This window comes from Pelobates fuscus, chromosome 9 (genome assembly GCF_036172605.1).
Source record: "Pelobates fuscus isolate aPelFus1 chromosome 9, aPelFus1.pri, whole genome shotgun sequence".
In the NCBI taxonomy this organism is placed as follows: Eukaryota; Metazoa; Chordata; class Amphibia; order Anura; family Pelobatidae; genus Pelobates; species Pelobates fuscus.
In genome coordinates this window covers 52,362,602-52,389,956 of record NC_086325.1, presented here as the reverse complement: position 1 = coordinate 52,389,956, position 27,355 = coordinate 52,362,602, and the positions used below count along the sequence as shown (strand labels likewise).

Here is a 27,355-nt window from a genome sequence, read left to right as displayed (position 1 = left end):
AGCTGTGTCCTGAATGGCGTTTCACTGGTCAGGTGGCTCTTCAGATGGTTCATAATCTTACAAAAGCTGAGTACAGAACAGAATATTAAAGTCATAAAATGGTACACACAATTTAGGGTAATTTTAAAGAGCATTAAATTCCATGTATATGTTGTGTTAACAAATCTATAGATTTTAATTTAAAGGTCTTTAAAAGTTTGACCCCTTCCTGATCTGTCAATCAAACCACAGCTTTATACCTGTGTGCCAGTGGCACAGAAAGTCTAATGCTGTGGATTGAGTGACAGTTATAGCAAGAGAACCCTCTCAGGCGGTTCTTTTCCTTCCTGTAACAATACTAGTACTCCAACAGGTGTTTACACTTGATGGGGGAGTGTAGGATGATATTATTATTATTATTATTATTAAAACAAATTTTGCAGTGCTGTACAAAGGGTGAAGGGACAGTAGGTAAGATTATAACAGCTGTGATTTTTAAATTTGCCATGACAGGTCCACTTTAACATGAAACTATAGTCGCTTTAAAGCTTTAAAATGAATGCAGGAGCCCTGCCAGCTAGAATTTAAGAAAATAAATACTATAGAGAAATCAGAGATAGTTTATCACATAGTTGGAAGAACAGACAAAAGACATTTTATTGAAACCATATGTGGATTCTGGGTTGAGTTCAAAGTCTAGAAACACTTGCAATCTTGGTCAAAATCCTTTTATGAAATGTAATACCCAAGATAGTAACATCAACAGAATACAGATAAATCACTGGGATATTTTATTAGCAGATGCAATATCTAAACTTCATTTTACCTAAACAGACGTAAGTGACCTTTTACATAGCAAAGAATTCGAAAAATGTAATCAAGTAACTTGTAAGTCAAGTAAGTGAAAGAAGAATATGTTATATACATGAAAAGGGTACTAATTATTCTAGGGAATATTCAATGCACCATTGTTAAAAAATATAGACATTTTATCTTTACTACAGAAATATCAATACAATACATTTTATCTTTAAAATAAATAGGTTAGACCAAGAGGTGGTTATGCTTTTAACATTTCATGCTTTTAGTCACATTTTGTTTAACCCCTTAAGGACACATGACGTGTGTGACACGTCATGATTCCCTTTTATTCCAGAAGTTTGGTCCTTAAGGGGTTAACCACAGTTAAACCTTGTTTTGTTTTATTTTATTGAAGGTTAAACAATATTTGGAATAAAGTCCAGTAAGTCCAGTAAGGGTGCACAGCGGTCCAGTAAGGGTGCACAGCGGTCCAGTAAGGGTGCACAGCGGTCCAGTAAGGGTGCACAGCGGTCCAAGCAACTGCAGGTTGCGCTGACTGAGTAATGCGGCCCCGGGCCGCGTGGTGTAACTGCCTTTGGCCACATTGAAGGGGGAATGTTCCAAATGAAACTCTTGATCGCTATATCAAACTGATTGTATCTAAACGAATACTGTCTGAGGGATTTCACTGTCCGATACTAATACGCTACCTTAATTACAACCTGTTAACATGGAGCTATATAACAGTGTGGATTTGCAGCAGCCAGCATCCACCGGCATGTTGCAAAACCCTGGTCTTATGGCATAGGACCACTGAGCAGCACTCTTCTTATTTCCGGAAAGGTGATTATTGCTGTGTATAGCATATAGAGAGGATGTAAACGTGACACCAAGAAGCCGCAGTCAGAACTGAACATGGGAAAACAGAATGGTTCAAGATCAGGAAAGGAGTGCGACAAGGTTGTATATTGTCACCTTATTTATTCAACTTACACGCGGAACACATAATGCGTAAGGCCGGGCTGGATGAATCCAAAGCCGGAATCAATATTGTTGGAAGAAATATCAACAACCTCAGATACGCGGATGATACTACTCTGATGACTGAAAGTGAAGAAGAACTAAGGTACCTATTGATGAGGGCAAAAGAAGAGAGTGCAAAAGCTGCATTGCTGCTCAACGTTAAAAAGACTAAGATCATGGCAAACAGCAATCTCAGTTTCTGGCAAATAGATGGGGAAGAAGTGGAGGCAGTGGCAGATTTTATTTTCCTGGGATCCAAGATCTCTTCAGATGGTGACTGTAGTCATAAAATTAAAAGATGTTTGCTTCTGGGGAAGAAAGCTATGGCAAGCTTGGACAGGTTGGTAAAAACTAAAGATATTACACTATCAACAAAGATCCGCATAGTCAGAACTATGGTGTTCCCAGTAGTAACATAGGGATATGAAACCTGGAATATAAAGAAGGCTAAGTGTCATAGAATTGATGTCTTTGAACTGTGGTGTTGGAGAAAACAGCTTAGAATCCCTTGGATTGCAAGCAGATCCAATAAATCCTTACTACAAGAAATCAAGACAAACTGTTCGCTGGAAGCTATGATCATGAGGCTGAAGCTCAAATATTTTGGCCATATAATGAGAAGGCAGGATTCTCTAGAGAAGACTCTGATGCTGGGAAAGATTGAAGGCACACGAAGAAGGGTATGACAAAGCCGGAGATGGATAGATGAGGTCACTGAAACCACGAACATGAAGTTGTTGGAGCTACGAGGGGCAGTGACTGACAGATGTACCTAGCGTGCTATGGTCCATATGGTCACGGAGAGTCGGACACGGCTGAACGACTAAACAACAACAACAACATGTATTTTAGAGGAATTACTTTATCTGTCTAGAGGAGCTAAAATATCCACAATAAAAAGAGGGCACCCATCACTTGGGATATAATTAATGATTACAGGGCGACTAGTAAAATTCATGCAAATACCAAATTGTCTCAACTGGAATTCTTACCTTTTTTCATAATCTAGGCGCCTAATAACCTTCCAAGTTACATGATAAAATGTTTCTTACTTTCTTTACGTACCTCTATAAAGTAGTCCCCCCTTCTATTTCCCACTCTATCCCCCCTTGTCTTCTCTTCCTCAGTTGTTTCTGAGCGACTTACCTTTCCACCCCCATCCCTTTCCCACCGCCCCTAATCCTCCTTTGTCTCCCATTGTTTAAATTATTAGTTCTTAATACTTGGTACTGGATGTTATTGCTAACCCTTCTATGTATCTATATAAATCTACACTGATAGCATATTGGTCTTGAGACAGTGTTGCTAGTGAGGGGCTGACAACATTAAGGTAGAAACTGAAAAGCATCAGGTCTAATTTTTCGACCATTTCATTGTTACCCCAGAGTTCCACAAGAGAGGAAAAAAAATCTCCAATTATATATGTGACAGTGCAACTTTAATGTGCCATATCTGAAGTAGATTATAAAGCAGAGGATTGCTGTGGATGTAGGGTTTTAAATGTAATGCAGTGGGTGAAGGGTTAAAAGTGCATGGCTTGGGATTAATAGAGCAAGTGTGGAATTTATAACTATTGGTTCATGTAGTACCCTGAATGCAATCAAAGATTTGGTGTCATGAAGTGCTCTTAAAAAAAAATACAAATTCGGGCGGACATAGGATGTGGTTTAGAGCTCACTTTAAGAGGGGCTTAAGTCACTATGAGTGGGCATAAAATTGACCTGTGGGTTGAAGCCCTTGGACTTTTTTGCCATCTAGCAATCCTTGGGAAAGATGAAAGGCTGAGTCCCTGGATGTCAACTTTGCAAATTAAATGCCAGTCCTGGCCAAACTGAGACACATTTTCAAGGCTGGTATCCATGGCCAACTCCAGAAACCAATTGCTTAGATTAAATAACTCCATCATAGCAATACTTTACATGCATGTCAATTAGTGTTAGGAATCTTACTGCTTAACATGCAGAGTGAGCTTTGCCCATCCCCTCTCCAAATAAAATAAATAAATAAATAAAAACTGCACTTAACAAAAAATATGCATGAATAACCTTTTCCACCCACTTCTCTGTTTTGCAGGGAATTTTTAGTGAGCAAATATCACATCATGTCATAAACCCAGTAAAACCACCCAGAGCCAGAGAATATAGGAGAGATTGTGAAGTTTTATCAGAGCTGATGTCTTTAGTCACACACTAGCTGGCCCCCTGGTTATTTCACCTTAAATAAAGTACAATACAATGATAAACAGGGGGGCAGCCATGGCTAGCAGGCATTATACCCATCATCCTTCCCACTTCGTGTGGGTCACGTGCTGCAGGATGCCACGGTAATCCCCGCCCATATGAAAAGGGTCTATAGCCGTCTGCTACGCCAGGTCATGTGACCGGGATCACGTGACTAGCAGAGCTAGACGCCAGGAAGTAAAGCTTGTGAGAGGGCCCTGGCAGCATGGAGAGATACGACAAACCACCCTTTAATACGGCCAACATGCTGGCCCCGGACTTCAGACAGTAAGTAGTGGGGGGGTGATAGATACTATGGTGCAAAATATGGCTTCCATTAACCATTAGTGGGGCAGCTTGACATCCCCCCTGGTAGACAGGGATGGCTAACCTTTGTCAGTCTGCTACTGTGGATAACCTTCCCAATGAGGCTCAGGCAATGGTTAGAACTCACATAGAAGGGAGTGTGTGTGTGTATATATATATATATATATATATATATATATATATAATATATAAAATCATTTTTATTTTACATGACTGATCTTGGAATTGTGTAATATTCAGAGAATAAAAATGAGAAGATGACTTATTTACTCTGTTAGTGTGTGTTTTGCAATATTTGTCACCAGGTATAGTCAGCTTTTATCAATTATAGTGCATGTTACTGCATTGTCTGCTTGGGTAAACTCATGTCCTTTACACTATCAGTAATGATTTACTTTTTTTTTTTTTCTCAACTTTTTATCTTAAATTGGTATGCAGTTCATTTATTACATCACATATATGTGAAATTGGTTAGTGTTGAGGGATGGACCTGGACTTTCTAATTTTTAATTTTTTTTCAGGTGTGTAGAATTTTTTTTTTTTTTTTTTTAGAAAATCAACTTGTGCAAGGGATTAAAGCTGTAACCCAACCTACAAAGTAATTTTATTTACAAAGATTGGGCTCACTGTCGAGTGTCCTGGACATTGACAGCTATTTTCCAAACTCTGAACTTTCAAATTGTAAATGGAAATGGCAAAATGGAGACAAAAATAGCTGATTTTGTAAAATTCTCTAACTCTGCTATAGTCACAATATGGCTATTTTCGTCTCCGTATTATTATTATTTATTATGGATTTATTTTGCTGTTTGTAATAAGTGTGTGGTGTGAGCTAGTTGTATGTAGTGTGTTTCTGTGATGTGCATTGTGGGAGTCTTGATCCCATGCCTCCCCTCTGCACTCAAGACCTGCACACCACACTGCTAAAATGACCTGCAGACCTCATTCTCAGTGCCTGACATCAGCCATTCAAGGTTAAAGAATAAAATGATTTAAAAAAATAAATAAAAGAATAATAAAAAAATAAATAAATAATAAATCTTCCTGTCTTTTCCCGGGCATGAGGTGATAAAAATTCCACAACCCTGTTTTGTATTTTGTTTTTAAGGCAATTGTCCTTTGCAAGTTTCTTCAGACCACAGTTGACCGATAACATGAAGCTAATCTTTGGTTCTCTCCCCCCTCAAAAAAGGGAACAGTGAGGAATCAGAGGTCATGCAGACTGTAGCTTTTTCAAGGCCATCAAAAAAACAAATGTATTTATTTGCTATATCTGCAAGCACAGTGTGAAAAACCTGCGCAGAATGAAACAGCGGTGGATGTGATTCGTGACCTTTAACGTTATAAAGTTTCTTCTTTTTCAGTTTAACTTTTTTCCAGTTAGAAGTATGTGTGTTTTCTTCTGTTGCATCAAAACCTGTGCTTCAAAATAGAGATCAAATAGTCAGTTGCAGATTGTCTTGAATGTTTTTACATTCTGTGAACTGTTATGTGATTATAGTGTTTTGCTGTAAACAAGCTCAAGGGTAAGCAGAGTAAACCAGACTGTGCTGTGCATCATCTAGTAGAGACCGGTATGCCCTGAGTCGCCTTATAACAAACAGAATAAAAAGCAAAACATTACTTACAATGAAGTGTATACGGATATTTTTATTCAGCTATTATGTGCATTTGTTTCTTAGATGTACATGATAACAAATAGGGAAAGTGATCGTATATTTAAAAATCAGTTAGTTTAGTTGATGAAAGGTGCTTTAAATGAATCTTAGCCATTCTGAATATTTTAATTTGTTTGCTTCTTTTATATGGAATAGAACATCGCAGTTACTGATTTGATGCATTTTATGACACTAGGATTATGAGAGAACCTAATTCTGTAATTTGTGGGAAATCGCACCAATAATTTTACAAGTCCATCAACTGTGGGTGTAATGCAAAACCACTTTGTTCTTGTAGATTCATTGGTGGAAAAGGATTTACAAGAATATTCACAGTGAGAACTCCCACTTCTCATATACTCCTTTTTGTTGGTTCCATATAGTAATTGAAGATTAGTGTGCTTTTTTTAATGACTGGCAAACACTGGCACAGCCTGTGTGCGTTTTACAAAAAAATATCATTTATAAAATAATACCGCGTGAACTGTATTGTGAGGGAAGAATTACATAAGCCATACTGGTTCTCTCCTAAGCTATAGTACATTTTAAAGCACTTGTTAAAATTGGTGAAGGTATCCATTATGTGCAGTTTGTGATTTTATATTAACCCCTTAAGGACCAAACTTCTGGAATAAAAGGGAATCATGACATGTCACACATGTCATGTGTCCTTAAGGGGTTAAACAGGAGAACTTAGCTTCTGGCACTGATATTGAACGTTTATTTAAAGGAACACTATAGTCACCAACACAACTTTAGCTTAATGAAGCAGTTTTAGTGTATAGTTCATGCCACTCAGGTTTTATTGCTCAATTCACTGCCATTTATGAGTAAAATCACGTTGTTTCTGTTTATGCAGCCCTTGCCACACCTCCCCTGGCTATGATTGACAGAGCCTGCATGAAAAAAAAAAAAACCTGGTTTCACTTTCAAACAGATGTAATTTAATTAAACAATTTTATCTCTTGCTCTGTAAATTGAAAGAATGTCCAGCCCTACTATCAACCACTAATAGTATAATTAAGAAAAGCATATTCTGAATGCAAGATTCAATTAAAATTGTTACCCTTCGTCACAATCTTGTATTTATGGACTGTCTAACGTTGTTCTGCTGGTATATTTTGTTTTTCTGAAAGTCCTTTTTTATTTAAAGAAAGCTTTATTTCATCTATTACAAAGAGCATGAAAAGGAGAATCCTGTGTATTGTTTGGCATAAAGCATGAATTGTAAATAAGCAGGAGGTGAACATTACAAAGATCGAGACGTATAGACAAAACATTTCTGTAAAAATACAACAAAGTGACATAAAACATAACGCAGTAAATTGGCATAAAAAACGGAAAGTAACAATCTAGTATCAAATCCAGGGCTCGAGTCCTGCAGGAACGCATGGGAACGGCGTTCCTGCACTTGTTCCAATGCAGGAACGCCGTTCCCGTTCCCAGTCCTGCAGGACCTGCCCTGCTACCTGCACACAGGGCCCATCACACGCTGTGTTCCCTCTCCAGCTCTAACACTCGCGAGACCCGCGGCTGTCAGAGCGTTGCCACGGGTTACCATGGCAACGCTCCGCACAGGCGAGTCTCGCGAGAGTTAGAGCTGGAGAGGGAAAACAGCGTGTGATGGGCCCTGTGTGCAGCGGCTGCTTCCCCACCGGACCACCAGGCGATCTCCCCCCTCCCTGACAAGGTAAGAAGCAGGGAGGGGGGGATAAAATAAAAGAATATACACACACATAAATTTAAAAAAAATGCTTCTCCCCTATCATCCAACACACACACACACACACACACACACCAGCACACACACACACCAGCACACACACACACCAGCACACACACACACCAGCACACACACACCAACACACATCATCCAGCACACACACACACTCACATCATCCAGTGCACGCACACACAAACACATCATCCAGTGCACGCACACACACACACGCACACACACACACACACCATCCAGTGCACGCACACACACACACACACCATCCAGTGCACGCACACACACACACACACACACACACACACACCATCCAGTGCACGCACACACACACACACCATCCAGTGCACGCACACACACACACACCATCCAGTGCACGCACACACACACACACCATCCAGTGCACGCACACACACACACACACACACCATCCAGCGCACACACACACACACACCATCCAGCGCACACACACACACACACACACCATCCAGCGCACACACACAATCCAGCGCACGCACGCACACACACAATCCAGCGCACGCACACACACATCATCCAGCGCACGCACACTTCATCCAGCGCACGCACACTTCATCCAGCGCACGCACACTTCATCCAGCACACGCACACTTCATCCAGCACACGCACACTTCATCCAGCACACGCACACGCACACTTCATCCAGCACACGCGCACTCACTACAAACACACTACATTCATTATACACACTCTGCACTCACTACAAACACACTACATTCATTATACACACTCTGCACTCACTACACACACACTACATTCACTATACACACTCTGCACTGCACTATATGCATAGTAGTGTATTTTTTTTTTTTTTTTTTTAAGGGGGGGCGGGAATCTTGGGTGAGTTCCCACACTTTTTTCCCCAGGACTTGACCCCTGATCAAATCTACATATCGCCCAGAGGGCACCCCTCCTGACAAAACGGTTAGGGACATAAGGAGGCAGGAAGGACATGTATGGTGGACAGTAGGACATAATTATAGGTGGGGGGGGGGGGGCACACATATTGGGGACTTTTTTTCATTATTGTGATTTTATTTATTTTTATATTGATTTTTGCATGTTGAGTTGTTTGTCACATGTAACATCAGGACTAATGGTATCTAATTAACATTATTTTTTTTTTTTTCTTTTCAGAAATGATAGTTCCTTGGTCAATACACTTAAGACTCTCCTGTTCTTCACAATGTTAATGATAATGGTGCCAATAGGACTCTACTTTATCTCAAAGGCTTATATATTTGAAGGTCAGTATGCTCTTTATCCGTACACATTGTAGCCTTGGTTTTACCTGAAGTTTTAAATAAATTGATTTAAAAAAATCTTTTATATATACATTTCACTTGTATATAAAGATAAGGGAAGGTTTATGTTACAAAGTAAAACGTTGTAACACTAGACAGCACTTTTGGAATCTGAGGTTTAAACACAAAGAAAGTTAATTAACTTTTGCCAAGAGACGGCTGATTTTCTCCTTACTTGGGAAGAGTTTCAGATTTTCTGCCTTTTTACAGCTCCCTGTAAGTTATCCTGGCTTCATAAAGCACCTAGTACTGACTAGCAATATATCCCAGCTTGCTCCACGATTTCAAACTTTTTACTACATCACTCCATCATTCCATTTTTCGGCAGCTCTGACACCGTCTAAACCCAGCAATCATTAGGAGTATGCACATATGTATTTTGCGTTTTTGTTCTTGTGACTTCATGAGTCTGCTCCATGTGGAATATATTGATGCTATATGTAGAAATTCTAAATCCGTTATTTAAAAAGTCAAATCTCTATTTGTTCAAGTGTAGATATACATACACACATATGATCACTCAAGTTTCTTTCTGCACTGTATACATTATTCAGCAAAATTACGGTAACAGTTTACTCCCCACGGACATTTTTGTAGGCCGCATTTTCAGTGTAGTCCTTTCTTACTATCAAATGGCCCATAATCCACCCACAAGTAGCATACTTCATGTGGTAAACTAGTTATTCTTGGTAAAAAAAAAAAAAGTTTTCTTTGTATGCCTTATTGATATCTGGCCCTGTAGCCAACACAGAACATACTGTCCAACTGATTGCCCAGTTTGAAGCCAATATAAGCTACATGCGATCCAGACTGTTTGTATGGGCCTTTGACTTCTGGCTTTATATTACATTGTGTTCACTTTTAGTTTAAAAAAAGAAAAAAATGTAGTTGGAAATATTGTTAACTTATAGTAATTATGGGTAAGACATCATTCATATAACAGAGCTCAGAAGACTTGGTTTGATGGAACACTATAGCGTTAGGAATACAAACATGATACGGTGTAGTGTAACTATTTAGGTGTCCACCCCCCCTTGGAATACTATAGAACGGTTACCTTTTTTCCCTTGCTGCGCTGCTCTCTCCGCAGCTGCCCGGTCTCTTTGGCTGAGATCGTCAATCCCATAGGGGAGCTTTGGGAGGCTGGTGCGCATGTGGGGCAAATATTGCTTTAGGAGCGGCATATGATTGAAAACAGAGTTTAACTCTGTTATTAACACGAAAGCATCTGAAAGACCGTCACTAGAGGTGTGATAGCCCTTCAATGGAAACATTGCAGTATATTCACGACTGCAATGTCAAAATAACAGGAACCCGGCACCCAGACCACTTCATTGACAGAAACAGTCTGGGTGACTTGCATGGTCCTCTATATAACTACTTGTATATAAATAGGACAACTCTGTACTTTTCAATTAATTGTATTGTGTTATTTCTTGCTTAATATGTAAATGTTTTTGCGTTCTAGGTGTGTATGGCATGACCAACAAGGACAGTTATTTTTATGCAGCAATAGTAGCAGTAGTTGCAGTGCACGTGGTTTTGGCGATGTTTGTGTATGTGGCCTGGAATGAAGGATCCCGACAATTGCATGAAGGAAAACAAGATTAAGTACTTTTTTACAGCAGAAGATCATTTACTACTCGGTTACACCTCGAGACATGTACACCAAAATCTGGACTTTGTATCCAACGTGTTTTGCTGCATAATGTAGTTGTTTTATTTCATAAACTATTGTGTTGGTTTAAATTAACCGTTGTCAGTCATGTGTTTTAGTCGTCTTAATAATAATGAAGCCATGTACAATAGACTCAATTACCTGTGTGTCACAAATGGGTTACATGTTTATGTAACCATATTAATATTGTCTCCAATAATGTAATTTTGATAAAAAAATTAAAAAAAAATCCCATGATGAGCAAATTTAGAAAACTCTCAATACTGGAATTTCAATTGGGGAAAAAAAAAATACCATGATTAGTTGGTAAGGTAAAAGCCAATTTACATTTGTGTGAAATAAACTGGGACAAATCTCTGTGGAACGTCCCTGTGTTTATAAGGACATCTTGACTAGGTCATTAAAGACTAGGTCATTAATTGCATCAGTTCTTCTACAGATGTGGGCACATTGTGCAAAATCAATATCACAACCTATGCATCCTTTTGGAGAAAGTTAGTCCTTTGACAGTTCTGGTGTCTTATCGTGAAGGTGGTAAGGTCATCACCGCTTGCTCTTTAGTTATTCCTCATGGTTTTACTATGATTTCAGTACCTTACTTCCCTATATAACTGCCTCCATCATGTGTTTATTTAAGCGACTATTAAGTTAACTCCAAAGAGGCTTTTAACTTTTTTTTTTTTTTTCCCCCATTTATGAGACGTTTAGTGATTGCACAAAGCCGTTAAACATTTCTTATTTTTTTTTTTGGTAAGGGAAGCCAGTTATGGTTTGATGCCTTTCTTATTATTTCCAAGCTCTACTGCGATCTCATCGTTCAGTGAATAAATCTTCTTCCGGCTTGTGCCCAGGCTGTTGAGAGTGTGTGTTTATTACCTGAATACATTTCCTTCAGCACCAAGATCCAGTGGGTACCTGACATGGCATGAAGGCTGGTGATTCATGCTTGAATGCCACCATCTGAGAGAGGCATATTTTGGCTCCATGTAACTTTTATTACAAAAAGGCCCTGCTTCTGGTGGTATCAAGTTTTTTTTTTTCTATTTTTTTTTTTTTTTTTTTTTATGTTTGTCACTTTCTTTAAAGGGGATCAATCCTCAAATTGTTGTACAATTTCAATTTACAACTTCAGGAGATGCAAGTAGATAATATTTTCTAATAGGTTTACATTTTTTTTTTTTTACTTGGTGAATGAGTTGTATGACCTCTGTACCTGTGAGAGAGAACACTTAGTGTACATACAGTATGTATCTTTTAAATGCAAGCATGCCAGACTTAAAGTATACCTTTTCTATTTAGAACATCCTCGTACTCTTACAGATCCAGCTTTCCATGCTTCAATTTAACTACTGAATGTGTTAACACCAACCTGGATTTCCATTCATAAAGAATCTTTTACTGAATGTTTGTGTTTTATGAGAGCTTTTTGTTGTTATTAATATGTAAAATGAGAAACTTTTACAATAAAGTTTTGTTGACTTTGAGCCTGTGTCCTTATGCTCACGATGAATAAGAATCAACATGCATTCCTACAGCGTTAATCTTAATATAGATCATTTGTCTCCCTGTGAAATACAGATGTCTTGGCAAGTAACATTAAAAGTATAGCAAAAAAAATATCTGCTGATTTATTTAAGCTCTGAAACATCTAGGTTTTATTTTCTTTAGGAATAAAATACACTTAATGGGCAGAAGTATTGGGACATCTGACCATTACAAAACCGGGCACTTTTATGTCCTCATATTCTAGTTTAGAAATCACTCTCTGTAAATAAGATGACACATTGTTCTTGTTTGATAGTTTAGTTGAATAAATTATTTGTTAACCTAAAAATCTCTTAAGAATAGCCCTGGTCACATCCATGAATTAAAGGGACTGTATAGTCACTAGAACTAAAGCTTATTATATTTGTTCTGGTGAGTAGAATCATCCCCTTCAGGCTTTTTGCAGAGAAAATGCAGTGTTTACATTGCAGCCTGTGGCAAACACTCAGAAGGCAGCTAGAGGTGCCTCCTCAGGCAGTGCTACAGAGTGCAGTACATCCATTCATTGTCTCCGTCCTCTGCATGTAGACACTGAACGTTCTGTGTTTGGCTTGTGCTGGCTCTGCCCCTGATCTGCCTCCTTGACAGTCTCAGCCAATCCTATGCAAAAGCATTGTGATTGGATTACAGAATCACTACTGATGATGATGATTGTAGCTGTAAGCAGGCAGATCGGGGCAGAGGCAGCAACTGCAGACTTGCATACATGTATGATTTTACTATATTTTTTAGGGGGAGGGGGGATAGGGAGTCTAGATGGTGGTTTTTAACACTAAAGGGTCAGGAATACATGTTTGTCTCAGGTCAGCGCTATTGTGTTAATTTAAAAGTTTACCACTATGCCCATTAGAAATGTTGGAAAGTATGAGATTATGATGCCAATTGTTGAATCTTTCATATACATTCTGAAAAACAAATCACCCCTGAGCATTACATGGAAAAAAGTCAACACCAGTTGTAGCTGATTTTCAATCAAAGTATGATGATGGAGCGGAATATTCTGAAGTCTTGAAACTTACCCTGACAAGTGGAAATTCACCAATGGTAAGTGTGGCATGGACTGTCCAGGCTTGCTGTAGTGAGTAACTTTTTAATCCTGAGTAGTAGATGAGGATCTTTCTACTTAAAGGATCACTATTGGGTCAGGAAAACAAACATGTATTCCTGACCCTGTAGTGTTAAAACCACCATCTAGCCTCCCTGGGCCCCTCATGCCTCCATTAATATAGCAAAATCTTACCGTATTCAAGCTTGAAACTGTAGATCTGCATGCTGTTTGCCTCAAAAAAAAAAAAGTCTGCTGACATCATCAGTAGTGATTCTGTAATCCAATCACAATGCTTCCCCATAGGATTGTCTGAGACTGACAAGGAGGCAGATCAGGGGCAGAGCCAGCATCATTCAAACAGCCTTGGCCAATCAGCATCTCCTCATATAGATGAAATCAGGAGATACTGAATGTTTGGATGCATTTTAGGCAGCCATGTCTCAGGAAGGATCTCTAACAGACATCTGAGGAGTGGCCAGTGAAGTTATCACTAGGCTGTAATGTAAACACTGCATTTTCTCTGAAAAGACAGTATTTACAGCAAAAAGCCTGAAGGTAATGATTCTATTCAGAACAAATTCAATAACCTGTAGTTGTTCTGGAGAAGGTTCTTTTAAACAGGGACATTACCTACTAGCACTGGCACCAAGATTTGGGGACTCAGAGGAGCGCCTGCTGTCCATTATTAATCCCTATATTAACATGATATTGTATTTTACAATCCTCAAATATTGCTTGAAAACAAATTTCCTGTCATCACCGTTTGCTGATACTGCATGGTCGTAGTTAATATGGTTGATATTGTACGCAGTACTGGTGACAGTATCTCCAGAAGGATATTGCTGCCTTGGTGAGAGTTCAGAGAAGGGCTACTAAACTGGTTCATGGATTGCAGGATAAAACTTACAAGGAAAGGTTAAAGGAACTTAACATGTATAGCTTGGAGGAAAGACGAGATGGGGGGGGGGGGGGGGGGGAGAGGATATGATTGAAACTGTTTAAATACATAAAGGGAATCAACACAGTAAAGGAGGAGACTATATTTAACAGAAAGAAAACTACCATAACAAAAGGACATAGTCTTAAGTTAGAGGGGCAAAGGTTTAAATATTATATCAGGAAGTATTACTTTTATTGAGAGGGTAGTGGATGCATGGAATAGCCTTCCAGCTGAAGTGGTAGAGGTTAACACAGTAAAGGAGTTTAAGCATGCGTGGGATAGGCATAAGGCTACCCTGGCTAAAAGATAAGGCCGGGGACTAATGGTAGTATTAAGAAAATTGGGCAGACTTGATGGGCCGAATGGTTCTTATCTGACGTCACATTCTATGTTCCTATGATATGGTCAAAAAATGGGTGTGGAGTTTAAGGTCCGTGAGCTATTATATTAATCTGGCCCTATAGTTAACATTTGCATTCCATCTTCATTTCATTTTTTTTATTGATGAATATGTGTCCCTTTCAGGACAGATGCTGATAATGCCACATCAGTGCAGACCCAGAGTCTCATTTTCAAATTCATACATATAGTTATGATCATGTCCAACTTTAAACGTTAAAACAACTCTGATCTATAATACTCTGAAAAGAACCTGTACCCAGTGCCAGCTTATTGCATAAGGCTACTACTTATACAAGTTTAGATTAAAATATATTAATCCTGGAGGTGCGGAGCTTGTGAGCAAGACTGGACAGACGCCTCCCGATCTGATGATTATAACTGCTCCCGATATGATGATTATAACGGCCCCCGATCTTCCGACGCTATTTTACAAATGACAACCTCTCACGGGAGCCCTTCAACCTCCACGGGAGCCCCTGCTGCATCGATCGATGCCTTTCACATAATGTCAGGGATCTTGGACCTGGAGTGGGAGTCCGATACGCAGAGTTAAAGCACCACTATAGTGCCAGGAAAACATACTCGTTTTCCTGGCACTATAGTGCCCTGAGGGTGTCCCACCCTCAGGGTCCCCTCCCGCCCGGCTCTGGAAAGGGGAAAAGGGGTAAAACGTACATTTTTCCAGCGCTGGGCGGGGAGCTCTCTGCCTCCGATCCTCCTCCGTTCCGCCCCGTCGGCTGAATGCGCACGCGCGGCAAGAGCTGCGCGCGCATTCAGCCAGTCGCATAGGAAAGCATTTACAATGCTTTCCTATGGACGCTTGCGTGCTCTCACTGTGATTTTCACAGTGAGAATCACGCAAGCGCCTCTAGCGGCTGTCAATGAGACAGCCACTAGAGGATTTGGGTGAAGGCTTAACCCATTTATAAACATAGCAGTTTCTCTGAAACTGCTATGTTTATAAAAAAAATGGGTTAACCCTAGCACCCGGACCACTTCATTAAGCTGAAGTGGTCTGGGTGCCTAGAGTGGTCCTTTAAAGCACCCTTTGCAACATGACACAAGCCAAGGGGACTCAATGCAGAAATCCCCAAGCCTGTGAAATAGTGCACTGGGGCTGATAATAACCAGTGCTTCCAGGAAAACAGTACAGGCAAGGGCAAATCCAAAGAGAGGTCAATATCAGTAGTCAGGACAGGCGGCAAACAGGCAAAAACGGTAGACGAGCAGAGGAACAAAACCAGGAGTCAGATGAATAGCAGTGAAACAAGAACAGGAACAACAATCTGACAATGAGCTACCAACAAGGCAGGGTTTATATAGGCTGGTAATTGCCACTATCAGGAAACCAGGAATAGGTGTGGAAATGTCCAGGACAAGAGATACAGGCAGCAGGATACAACTAGTAACACAAAATAACAAGACATGCGTGTAGCCAAGGATAAGGTCACTAACTGGAATGCAGGAGACACAGGTTTGAACCCAGCCATGCCCAAATACACAATATTGTGTATGGCCGTTAGGCGAAAAGAGGAAAGCTACTTACAGCCCAGAAGGTTACTTTTTGGATTTCTTGGTTTTTGTGTTACCAACAGGAGCGGAATTCATAGCTTGAAGAGCCCTTTCAAAGACTTGTAAGGCCTCTTTATGAACTAGCATCCAATTAGAGGTGTAAGTATAGCCAGGAGGAGGGTCTTTCTCGACTGGACATGCAGTGGTTGTGGTACTCGCCTTTTCAGAAACAGAATCTTTTGTAGAAATAGGAATCTCAGGTTTCTTCAAGACAGATTCCTGCAAGACCTCAGGAGCAACAGCCGTAGGAGGGCGAGGATTGGTCAGAGTGGAGAAGCAAGGACAGGCAACATGTTGGCAGATAGGTCTCATAGGATATGCAAGAGTGGTACCCATACGGAGAACCTGAGGTCTAGATGGGCGAATAGGACAAAATGATATTAAATGTCCCCTCTACCCACAATAAAAACATAGTCCATGTGCCCTCCTTCTTGCCATGACTGACAGAGGGAGACCAGTCCAATCTCCATAAGTTCCTTGACCTCCCTGCCAGACAAAAATGATGTCTCAGGTGCTTTGGGAGTGAAAGAGCTTGCAGTAACACCAGTTGGTAGCTTGTAATCAGATCGTTGTTCCTGTTCCTGTTCTGGTTTCACGGCTATTCATCTGACTCCTGGTTTTGTTCCTCCGCTCGTCTAACATTTTTGCCTGTTTGCTGCCTGTCCTGACTACTGATATTGACTTTGACTACTCTTGGATTTGGATTTGCCCTTGCCTGTACTGCGTTCCTGGAAGCACTGGTTATTATCAGCCCCAGTGCACTGTTTCAGCCTTGGGGATTTCTGCATTGAGTCCCCTTGGCTTGTGTCGTATTGCAAAGGGTGCTTTAACTCTGCGTGTTGGACTCCCACTCCAGGTAAGATCCCTGACACATACTCCCCGAAGGCGACCAAACTGAAACGCAAACCGGGGGCCTACTTACCTCCATCCTTCCCCTGCCTGGAGTCTCTTCTGCAAAGGTCTCGCCTGGTCGAACTTCCCGTTGCCACGATGAGTTGCACAGTGGTCTTATCCAGCATTGAACTAGCAATGGGGTGATGCTCCCAAAAACCACAGCCAGGTACTCCGGCCGATCAGGGGGATATTAGGATACTGTTACAACGCCAAGCGTGCCCCAAGATGGCCGCCGCAGAAGACCCAGTCCCCTCTGTTTCCTCGCCACAGCCAGCCCAGACTTCATCTCCTGAACATCCTGCATCTCTGAGCATCCAAAATTTGGCACCACCATACCAGGTGGTTCTGCCCCTGCCACAAAACAATATCTGCAGAACATGCTGCATGAATTCCAGAAAATCCTAGCAGCAGTGCTTCTCAACACAGGAATGCAACAGTTCACTGATAGGGTGCACACAGCAGAGGTTGACATTCTGGACATACAGAGTGGAATGGTTACAATGAACAAAACCATACTACAACTACAATCCACCCAACAGGCATTCTCACTGCAGCTGTCAGCCCAAGAAGACAGATACAGATGGAACCATACTAAAATCCACGGCACATCCACAACAGTAACCATTGAAGAAATGCCACACTACATCAGAAGGCTCTTGGCCTACGTATTGCCTCTGACTGTAGCCAAAAAGATCAACCTGGCAGGGCTATATCACCTCCCTACACGGGCATCACCAACGACACCTCTGGCCCGGGGATGTAATCCTGCGCTGATCCCTACCACAGGAGAAGGCCAAAATCATGGCTGCCCTGAGGGGCACTCGTTTTCGAAGACTCCAACTTATCCTTCTACCAGGACCTAACCAGGGCCACACTCCAATGGCGCTAATCACAAAACCAACTTACTGGACACCTGCGCTCCGCAGGGGTGATGTATCGATGGGGGGCACCTAGATTGCTAATTGTCACCCACAACGGGACTACACACAGAATCTCCTCAGAATCCGAGGCTCCTGCACTTCTCATAGCTTTGGGTCTCACGGACTTGACACCCCGACTCCTGCCCAGATATCTACCCAGACCTGGGACCCGACCCAAGTGGTGCCGTTTGTGCCAAGAACTGGACACGGGAACGTGTCAGCCACCTGACTGAGATGGTGGATGACCACGACCCCAAAAGAGCGGAGAGAGAAGCTGTTTGTTTATGATTTTGATATTTTCATGTTGTTCTTTTCTTTCTCTTTCTTTTTGTGGATTTATAGCTCTATGTTACATCCGAGGGGACCCGGCAGACCAACTACCGGGAGACGCCTAACACTGGCGATTACAACTCATTCGATTTGTTTGATTTAAATTATTCGCCTTATTGGAATGGAAGACTTAGTTCAGTGTAATAGTTGCTATGCATTTGTTTCACGTTCCACTTTTTGGAGGTTTGGTTGTTGTCTAATCTGTAGACAGTTCATGTCTTGCGGCAGGAGATTGCATTTTTGAAGTCTGAGATTTGTAAATTATCTGGTAAACAAACTCAGGCTGGAACTGCTGCAAAGCCACTGCAGCAGAGACATAATAGGAATGGCAGATGGATCACTGTAGGATCTGGTAGACAGAGTTGTGGATAAAAGGCATATTGCACAGTCTGTTGCTCTACATCATTCATTTTCTGCACTTTCAGAGTGTAATGGTGTTATGGAGACAGGCACTGAGGGTAGTGTTGTTGTGGAGAGAGGCACTGAGGGTAGTGTTGTTGTGGAGAGAGGCACTGAGACTAGTGTTGTTGTGGAGAGAGGCACTGAGGCTAGTGGTGTTGTGGAGAGAGGCACTGAGGCTAGTGGTGTTGTGGAGAGAGGCACTGAGGCTAGTGGTGTTGTGGAGAGAGGCACTGAGGCTAGTGGTGTTGTGGAGAGAGGAACTGAGGCTAGTGGTGTTGTGGAGAGTGGAACTGAGGCTAGTAGTGTTGTGGAGAGAGGCGCTGAGGCTAGTGATGTTGTGGAGAGAGGCTTGGAGACTATGGTGAGGCCCAATAGAAAGCAGTTGTTGTTGGGGGATTCCATCATAAGAGGTGTGGAGATGGACAATGGTGGTCTTGTGAGATGTATTCCAAGAGCTACTGCTCACAGAGACAGGACACGTATTTGTAATATTGTTAAGCGAGCAAAGCAGGAAGGGGAATTGGATGTACTTGTCCATCTAGGGACAACTTGGCTTGCAATTAGGTTTCAGAAGTTAAGGAAGTTTTTAGTGTTTTTGCCAATGCTATACGGCAGGTTGCTTCCACACTGCCATTCTCTGAAGTTCTGCCTGTGCATAACACTCAGAACGACAAGCGAATGCGTATTAGGGACTTTAACTTGTGGCTTGGTGAATGGTGTCGAGAGCAAGGATTTGGCTTTATTTCTCATGGTAGCTCTGTTTGGAATGGAAATAAACTGTACAAAAAAGGTGGTTTGCATCTTTCTCAAAAGGGAACAAATGTTCTCAGTGAGCAGTTCAGAGGTTTTGCTAGGATGTATTTAAACTAGGAGGGGGGCAAAAGGGTGATAAAACATCAATCCAATTATCCCCCAAAACAAGGACAGAAGGTGCCTGTAGCAAGTGTGTTAAAAAATTATAAGCTTAGAGTCATGTCTACAAATGCTCGCAGTTTAGGGAATAAGATCCATGAACTTGTGGCAATAATGGCAACTGATAGTGTAGATTTAGTTGCTGAGACATGGTATAATGAGAAAAATGACTGGGACATAGCAATACCAGGGTACTCTTTATATAGAAAAGACAGGGAAGGCAGGAAAGGGGGAGGGGTGGCCCTGTATGTGAAGGATAGCATAAAATCTAGCCTAGTAAAAGTTAGTGAGGTGAACATAGAGTCCGTTTGGGTTACGTTAGAATTTGGTAATTAGTGATGTACCGAACTGTTCGCTGGCGAATAGTTCCCGGCGAACATAGCATGTTCGCGTCCGCCACCGCGGGCGAACACATGCGGTGTTCGGTCCGCCCCCTATTCGTCATCATTGAGTAAACTTTGACCCTGTACCTCACAGTCAGCAGACACATTACAGCCAATCAGCAGCACACCCTCCCTAGCAGACCCTCTCACCTACTGGACAGCATCCATTTTAGATTAATTCGGAAGCTGCAACCATTTTTTTTTTTTTCAATTTATTATTTTTTTTTTTTTTAGTGCATATAAATGTTACAAGTAGATACTACCCCCAGACACTCTGTGTTACTGCAGATACTCCCTCCAGACACCCTGTGTTACTGCAGATACTCCCCCCAGACACTCTGTGTTACTGCATATACTCCCTCCAGACACTGACACAGAGCAGAATAGGGACTGTTCCCCCTACATAGGGTCACTTGGCAGATAGGGATTGACACCTATCCTAAGGATCCCTGATAAACACTGACACGGAGCCCTCCATGGGTGAAGATGGATTCATTTTTTTTTGTGCTCGGGTTTTTTATTTTATTTTTAAGTTCGACGGGTATGATGGCTTTTTATTTGGCCTTTTTTGGGGCTAAAAAAATGAAGATTTTAGAAGAAGAAGACTTTGAATAGTAAGTTGAATTTTACTTTACAGGGTAGTAATTTTATTCCCCCTTCACTATTTTTTAGGGTGAGGGGGGTAGGTAGGGGCTTTTTTATTTGGTTGTGTGACTAGGGGCTTGGGGACACACACTGCATACACAATATACACACACTGCACACACTATACACACACTACACACAATATACACACTATACACACACTGTACACACTATGCACACACACACTACACACACTGCATACACACACTACACACACTGCATACACACTGCACACACTATACACACTGCACACACTATACACACACTGCACACTCTATACACACACTATACACACACTGCATACACTATACACACTCTACACACACTGCATACACACTGCACACACTGCATACACTATACACACACTGTACTAACTATACACACACTGCACACACTATACACACACTGCATACACTATGCACACACTATACACACACACTACATACACACTGCACACACTGCACACATTATACACACACTACACACACTATACACACAATATACACACACACTGTACACACTATGCACACACTGCACACACTGCATACACTATGCACACACTATACACACACACTACACACACTGCATACACACACTATACACACTCTATACACACACTGCACACACTATACACACTATACACACACACTATACACACTCACTATACACACAATATACACACACTGTACACACTATACACACTCACTATACACACAATATACACACACTTTACACACTATACACACACTGCATAAACATACATTTAAAAAAAATTGCAGCTGTTTTTTACATTTCAAAGTTGGGGAGGGGGGTGCCAAATAAAGGATCCGCCCCGGGTGCCAAATGCTCCAGGTACGCCCCTGTATAGAGGGGAGCCATGTTACTCTGTATATAGAGAGGAGCCATGTTTACACTGTATATAGAGGGGAGCCATGTTACTCTGTATATAGAGGGGAGCCATGTTACACTATATACAGTGGAAACATGGCTCCCTCTATATACAGAGTAACATGGCTCCCTCTATATACAGAGGGGAGCCATGTTTACACGGTATATAGAGGGAAGCCATGTTATTCTGTATATAGAGGGAGCCATGTTTACACGGTATATAGAGGGAAGCCATGTTACTCTGTATATAGAGAGGAGCCATGTTTACACTGTATACAGAGGGAACCATGTTTACACTGTATATAGAGGGGAGCCATGTTACTCTGTATATAGAGGGGAGCCATGTTAATCTGTATATAGAGAGGAGCCATATTTACACTGTATATAGAGGGGAGCCATGTTACTCTGTATATAGAGGGGAGCCATGTTACACTATATACAGTGGAAACATGGCTCCCTCTATATACAGAGTAACATGGCTCCCTCTATATACAGAGGGGAGCCATGTTTACACGGTATATAGAGGGAAGCCATGTTATTCTGTATATAGAGGGAGCCATGTTTACACGGTATATAGAGGGAAGCCATGTTACTCTGTATATAGAGAGGAGCCATGTTTACACTGTATATAGAGGGAACCATGTTTACACTGTATATAGAGGGGAGCGATGTTACTCTGTATATAGAGGGGAGCCATGTTACTCTGTATATAGAGAGGAGCCATGTTTACACTGTATATAGAGGGGAGCCATGTTACTCTGTATATAGAGAGGAGCCATGTTTACACTGTATATAGAGGGGAGCCATGTTACTCTGTATATAGAGGGGAGCCATGTTACACTATATACAGTGGAAACATGGCTCCCTCTATATACAGAGTAACATGGCTCCCTCTATATACAGAGGGGAGCCATGTTTACACGGTATATAGAGGGAAGCCATGTTATTCTGTATATAGAGGGAGCCATGTTTACACGGTATATAGAGGGAAGCCATGTTACTCTGTATATAGAGAGGAGCCATGTTTACACTGTATATAGAGGGAACCATGTTTACACTGTATATAGAGGGGAGCCATGTTACTCTGTATATAGAGGGGAGCCATGTTACTCTGTATATAGAGAGGAGCCATATTTACACTGTATATAGAGGGGAGCCATGTTACTCTGTATATAGAGGGGAGCCATGTTACACTATATACAGTGTAAACATGGCTCCCTCTATATACAGAGTAACATGGCTCCCTCTATATACAGAGGGGAGCCATGTTTACACGGTATATAGAGGGAAGCCATGTTATTCTGTATATAGAGGGAGCCATGTTTACACGGTATATAGAGGGAAGCCATGTTACTCTGTATATAGAGAGGAGCCATGTTTACACTGTATATAGAGGGAACCATGTTTACACTGTATATAGAGGGGAGCCATGTTACTCTGTATATAGAGGGGAGCCATGTTACTCTGTATATAGAGAGGAGCCATGTTTACACTGTATATAGAGGGGAGCCATGTTACTCTGTATATAGAGGGGAGCCATGTTACTCTGTATATAGAGAGGAGCCATGTTTACACTGTATATAGAGGGGAGCCATGTTACTCTGTATATAGAGGGGAGCCATGTTACACTGTATATAGAGGGAGCCATGTTTACACTGTATATAGAGGGGAACCATGTTTACACAGTATACAGAGGGAGCCATGTTACTCTGTATATAGAGGGAGCCATGTTTACTCTGTATATAGAGGACTGTTTGCGGTGCGTTAAACGGGCAGTTTGGTCTGTCACTGTGAAGCGGGCGTAACCCTTACACTACCTGATCGATACAACATCATACCTGATGTTTTAAAGCACGTTATTCCAAACAATTTAGGAATGTTAGGTGATTTATGCCCTTTATGGATTAAAACCAGACTCTGCATCAACTATGTAATTTTCCATGGGAGTTTTGCCATGGATCCCCCTCCGGCATGCCACAGTCCAGGTGTTAGTCCCCTTGAAACAACTTTTCCATCACTATTGTGGCCAGAAAGAGTCCCTGTGTGTTTTAAAATTCGCCTGTCCATTGAAGTCTATGGCGGTTAGCACGGTTCGCCCGTTCGCGAACATTTGCGGAAGTTCGCGTTCGCCGTTCGCGAACCGAAAATTTCGGGTTCGCGACAACACTATTGGTAATCACACAGTAATTCGTGGCCCCCAGGACAAATTGACAAATAGGCCCCCAGGACAAATTGAAGAGTTAGATAATCTACTAGTTGAGGAAATAGCTAAAATGACAATGAAGGGGGAAGGTATCATCATGGGTGACTTTAATCTTCCTGATGTGAATTGGAAAACAAAAATAGCTGCTTGTGCCAGGAGCACACATATTCTAAACTCCCTACTGGGATTGTCTCTAAAACAAGTCGTTGAGGAGCCAACTCATAAAGAGGCCATACTAGATTTAGTGTTAACAAATGGAGATTTGGTATCCGATATTACTGTAGGTGAAAGTTTAGGATCCAGTGATCATCAATAAGTGTGGTTTAAAATAAGAACAGTGACTGAGTCACACCACACAAAAACAAAAGATTTAGACTTTAGAAAAACAGACTTTTCTAAAATTAGAATATGTGTAAATGAGTCATTATCAGACTGGAGCAATTCAAATGGCGTCCAAGAGAAATGGGATTATTTAAAAGTTGCACTACTGAAGGCAACGGAAAATTGCATTAGGCTTGTCAGTAAAAGCAAAAAATTCAAGAAACCACTGTGGTACTCTGCAGATGTGGCCACAATAGTAAAAAACAAAAAGTTAGCATTTAGTAATTATAAAAAAAAACAGAGTGAGGAAGACAGAATGATCTATAAGATTAGGCAGAAAGAGGCTAAGCAAGTTATAAGAGCTTCCAAATCACACACAGAAGAGAAAATAGCACAGTCATTAAAAAAGGGGGACAAAACTTTTTAGATACATAAATGAGAAAAGAAAAGTAAAACAAGGATTAGTTAGATTAAAAACAAAAGAAGGAAGGTATGTAGAAGAGGATAAAGGTCTAGCTGACTGCCTCAATGAATATTTATGTTCGGTATTTACAGATGAAAATGAAGGAGAGGGACCTCAGTGAAGAAAAAGGATAAATTAGTTATTTATTACACGTGAGTTTACAGAGGAAGAGGGTCTATATCAACTGTCAAAAGTAAAGACAAATAAGTCAATGGGACCTGATGGAATACACCCAAAGCTATTAAAAGAGCTTAGTGGTGTACTAGTAAAACCATTAACAGATTTATTTAACCAATCATTGATAACAGGAGTAGTCCCAGAAGATTGGAAGTTGGCGAATGTTGTGCCAATTCACAAGAAAGGTCATAGGGAGGAGTCAGGCAACTATAGGCCAGTAAGCCTTACTTCAGTAGTGGGGAAAGTGATGGAAACCATGTTAAAGGATAGGATTGTTGAACATCTAAAAACACATGGATTTCAAGATCAGAGACAACATGGGTTTATTTCAGGGAGATCATGCCAAACTAATCTTATTGATTTTTTTGAATGGGTAACTAAAATTATAGATCAGGGTGGTGCAGTAGACATTGCTTACCTAGATTTCAGTAAGGCTTTTGACACTGTTGCACATAGAAGGCTTATCAATAAACTGCAATCTTTAAGTTTGGATTCCAATATTGTTGAATGGGTGAGGCAGTGGTTGAGTGACAGGCAACAGAGGGTTGTAGTCAATGGAGTATATTCGAAGCTTGTGCTTGTCACCAGTGGGGTACCTCAGGGATCTGTACTTGGACCCATTCTCTTTAATATTTTTATTAGTGATATTGCAGAAGGTCTTGATGGTAAGGTATGTCTTTTTGCCGATGATACTAAGATATGTAACAGGGTTGATGTTCCAGGAGGGATAAGCCAAATTGCTAATGATTTAGGTAAGCTAGAAAAATGGTCAGAGTTGTGGCAACTGACATTTAATGTGGATAAGTGCAAGATAATGCATCTTGGACGTAAAAACCCAAGGGCAGAGTACATAATGTTTGATAGACTCCTAACCTCAACATCTGAGGAAAGGGATTTAGGGGTGATTATTTCTGATGACTTAAAGGTAGGCAGACAATGTAATAGAGCAGCAGGAAATGCTAGCAGAATGCTTGGTTGCATATGGAGAGGTATTAGCAGTAGAAAGAGGGAAGTGCTCATGCCATTGTACAGAACACTGGTGAGACCTCACTTGTAGTATTGTACGCAGTACTGGAGACCGTATCTTCAGAAGGATATTGATACATTAGAGAGAGTTCAGAGAAGGGCTACTAAACTGGTTCATGGATTGCAGGATAAAACTTACCAGGAAAGGTTAAAGGATCTTAACATGTATAGCTTGGAGGAAAGACAAGACAGGGGGGATATGATAGAAACATTTAAATACATAAAGGGAATCAACACAGTAAAGGAGGAGACTATATTTAAAAGAAGAAAAACTACCACAACAAGAGGACATAGTCTTAAATTAGAGGGACAAAGGTTTAAAAATAATATCAGGAAGTATTACTTTACTGAGAGGGTAGTGGATGCATGGAATAGCCTTCCAGCTGAAGTGGTAGAGGTTAACACAGTAAAGGAGTTTAAGCATGCATGGGATAGGCATAAGGCTATCCTAACTATAAGATAAGGACAGGGACTAATGAAAGTATTTAAAAAATTGGGCAGACTAGATGGGCCGAATGGTTCTTATCTGTCGTCACATTCTATGTTTCTATGTTTCTATGTGTTTCTTCCAAACATCTCAACTTTGGTTTAATCTGTCTACAGAATATTTTGCCAGTACTGCTGTGGAACATCCAGGTGCTCTTGTGCAAACTGTAAACGTGCAGCAATGTTTTGTTTGGACAGCAGTGGCTTCCTCTGTAGTATCCTCCCATGAAATCCATTCTTGTTTAGTGTTTTACGTATTGTAGATTCGCTAACAGGGATGTTTGCATTTGCCAGTGACTTTTGTAAGTCTTTAGCTGACACTCTAGGATTCTTTTTCACCTCATTGAGCTGTCTGCGCGGTGCTCTTGCAGTCATCTTTAAAGGACGGCCACTCCTAGGGAGAGTAGCAGCAGTGCTGAACTTTCTCCATTTATAGACAATTTGTCTTACCGTGGACTGATGAACAGCAAGGCTTTTGGAGATACTTTTATGACCCTTTCCAGCTTTATGCAAGTCAACAATTCTTAATCGTAGGTCTTCTGAGAGCTCTTTTGTGCGAGGCATCATTCACATCAGGCAATGCTTCTTGTGAAAAGCAAACCCAGAACTGGTGTGTGTTTTTTATAGGGCAGGGCAGCTGTAACCAACACCTCCAATCTCATCTCATTGATTGGACTCCAGCTGGCTGACATCTCACTCCAATTAGCTCTTGGAGATGTCATTAGTCTAGGGGTTCACATACCTTTTACACCTGCACTGTGAATGTTTACATGGTGTGTTCAATAAAAACATGGCAACATTTCATTCTTTGTGTGTTATTAGTTTAAGCAGATTGTGATTGTCTATTGTTGTGACTTAGATGATGATCAGATCACATTTTGTGACCAATTTGTGCAGAAATCCATATCATTCCAAAGGGTTCACATACTTTTTCTTGCAACTGTATATATATATATTAATCCCTGTAATAATTATTTGGAGAGCTCTTCTAGGTCAGCTATTGCAGCCTACAAATTTTAATTTGCTTGTTAATTCTTG

At 41.0% G+C, this 27,355-nt stretch overlaps 1 protein-coding gene across 1 annotated transcript; it reads left to right on the top strand.

The window, feature by feature from the left end:
• Positions 1-4,186: 4,186 nt before the first annotated feature.
• Positions 4,187-10,835, top strand: VMA21 (vacuolar ATPase assembly factor VMA21). The gene is made up of 3 exons (XM_063433519.1): positions 4,187-4,310; positions 8,916-9,025; positions 10,551-10,835. Exons 1-3 carry the CDS (start codon positions 4,249-4,251, stop codon positions 10,691-10,693), a joined length of 315 nt encoding a protein of 104 aa, XP_063289589.1. The 5' UTR covers positions 4,187-4,248; the 3' UTR covers positions 10,694-10,835.
• Positions 10,836-27,355: the final 16,520 nt, after the last annotated feature.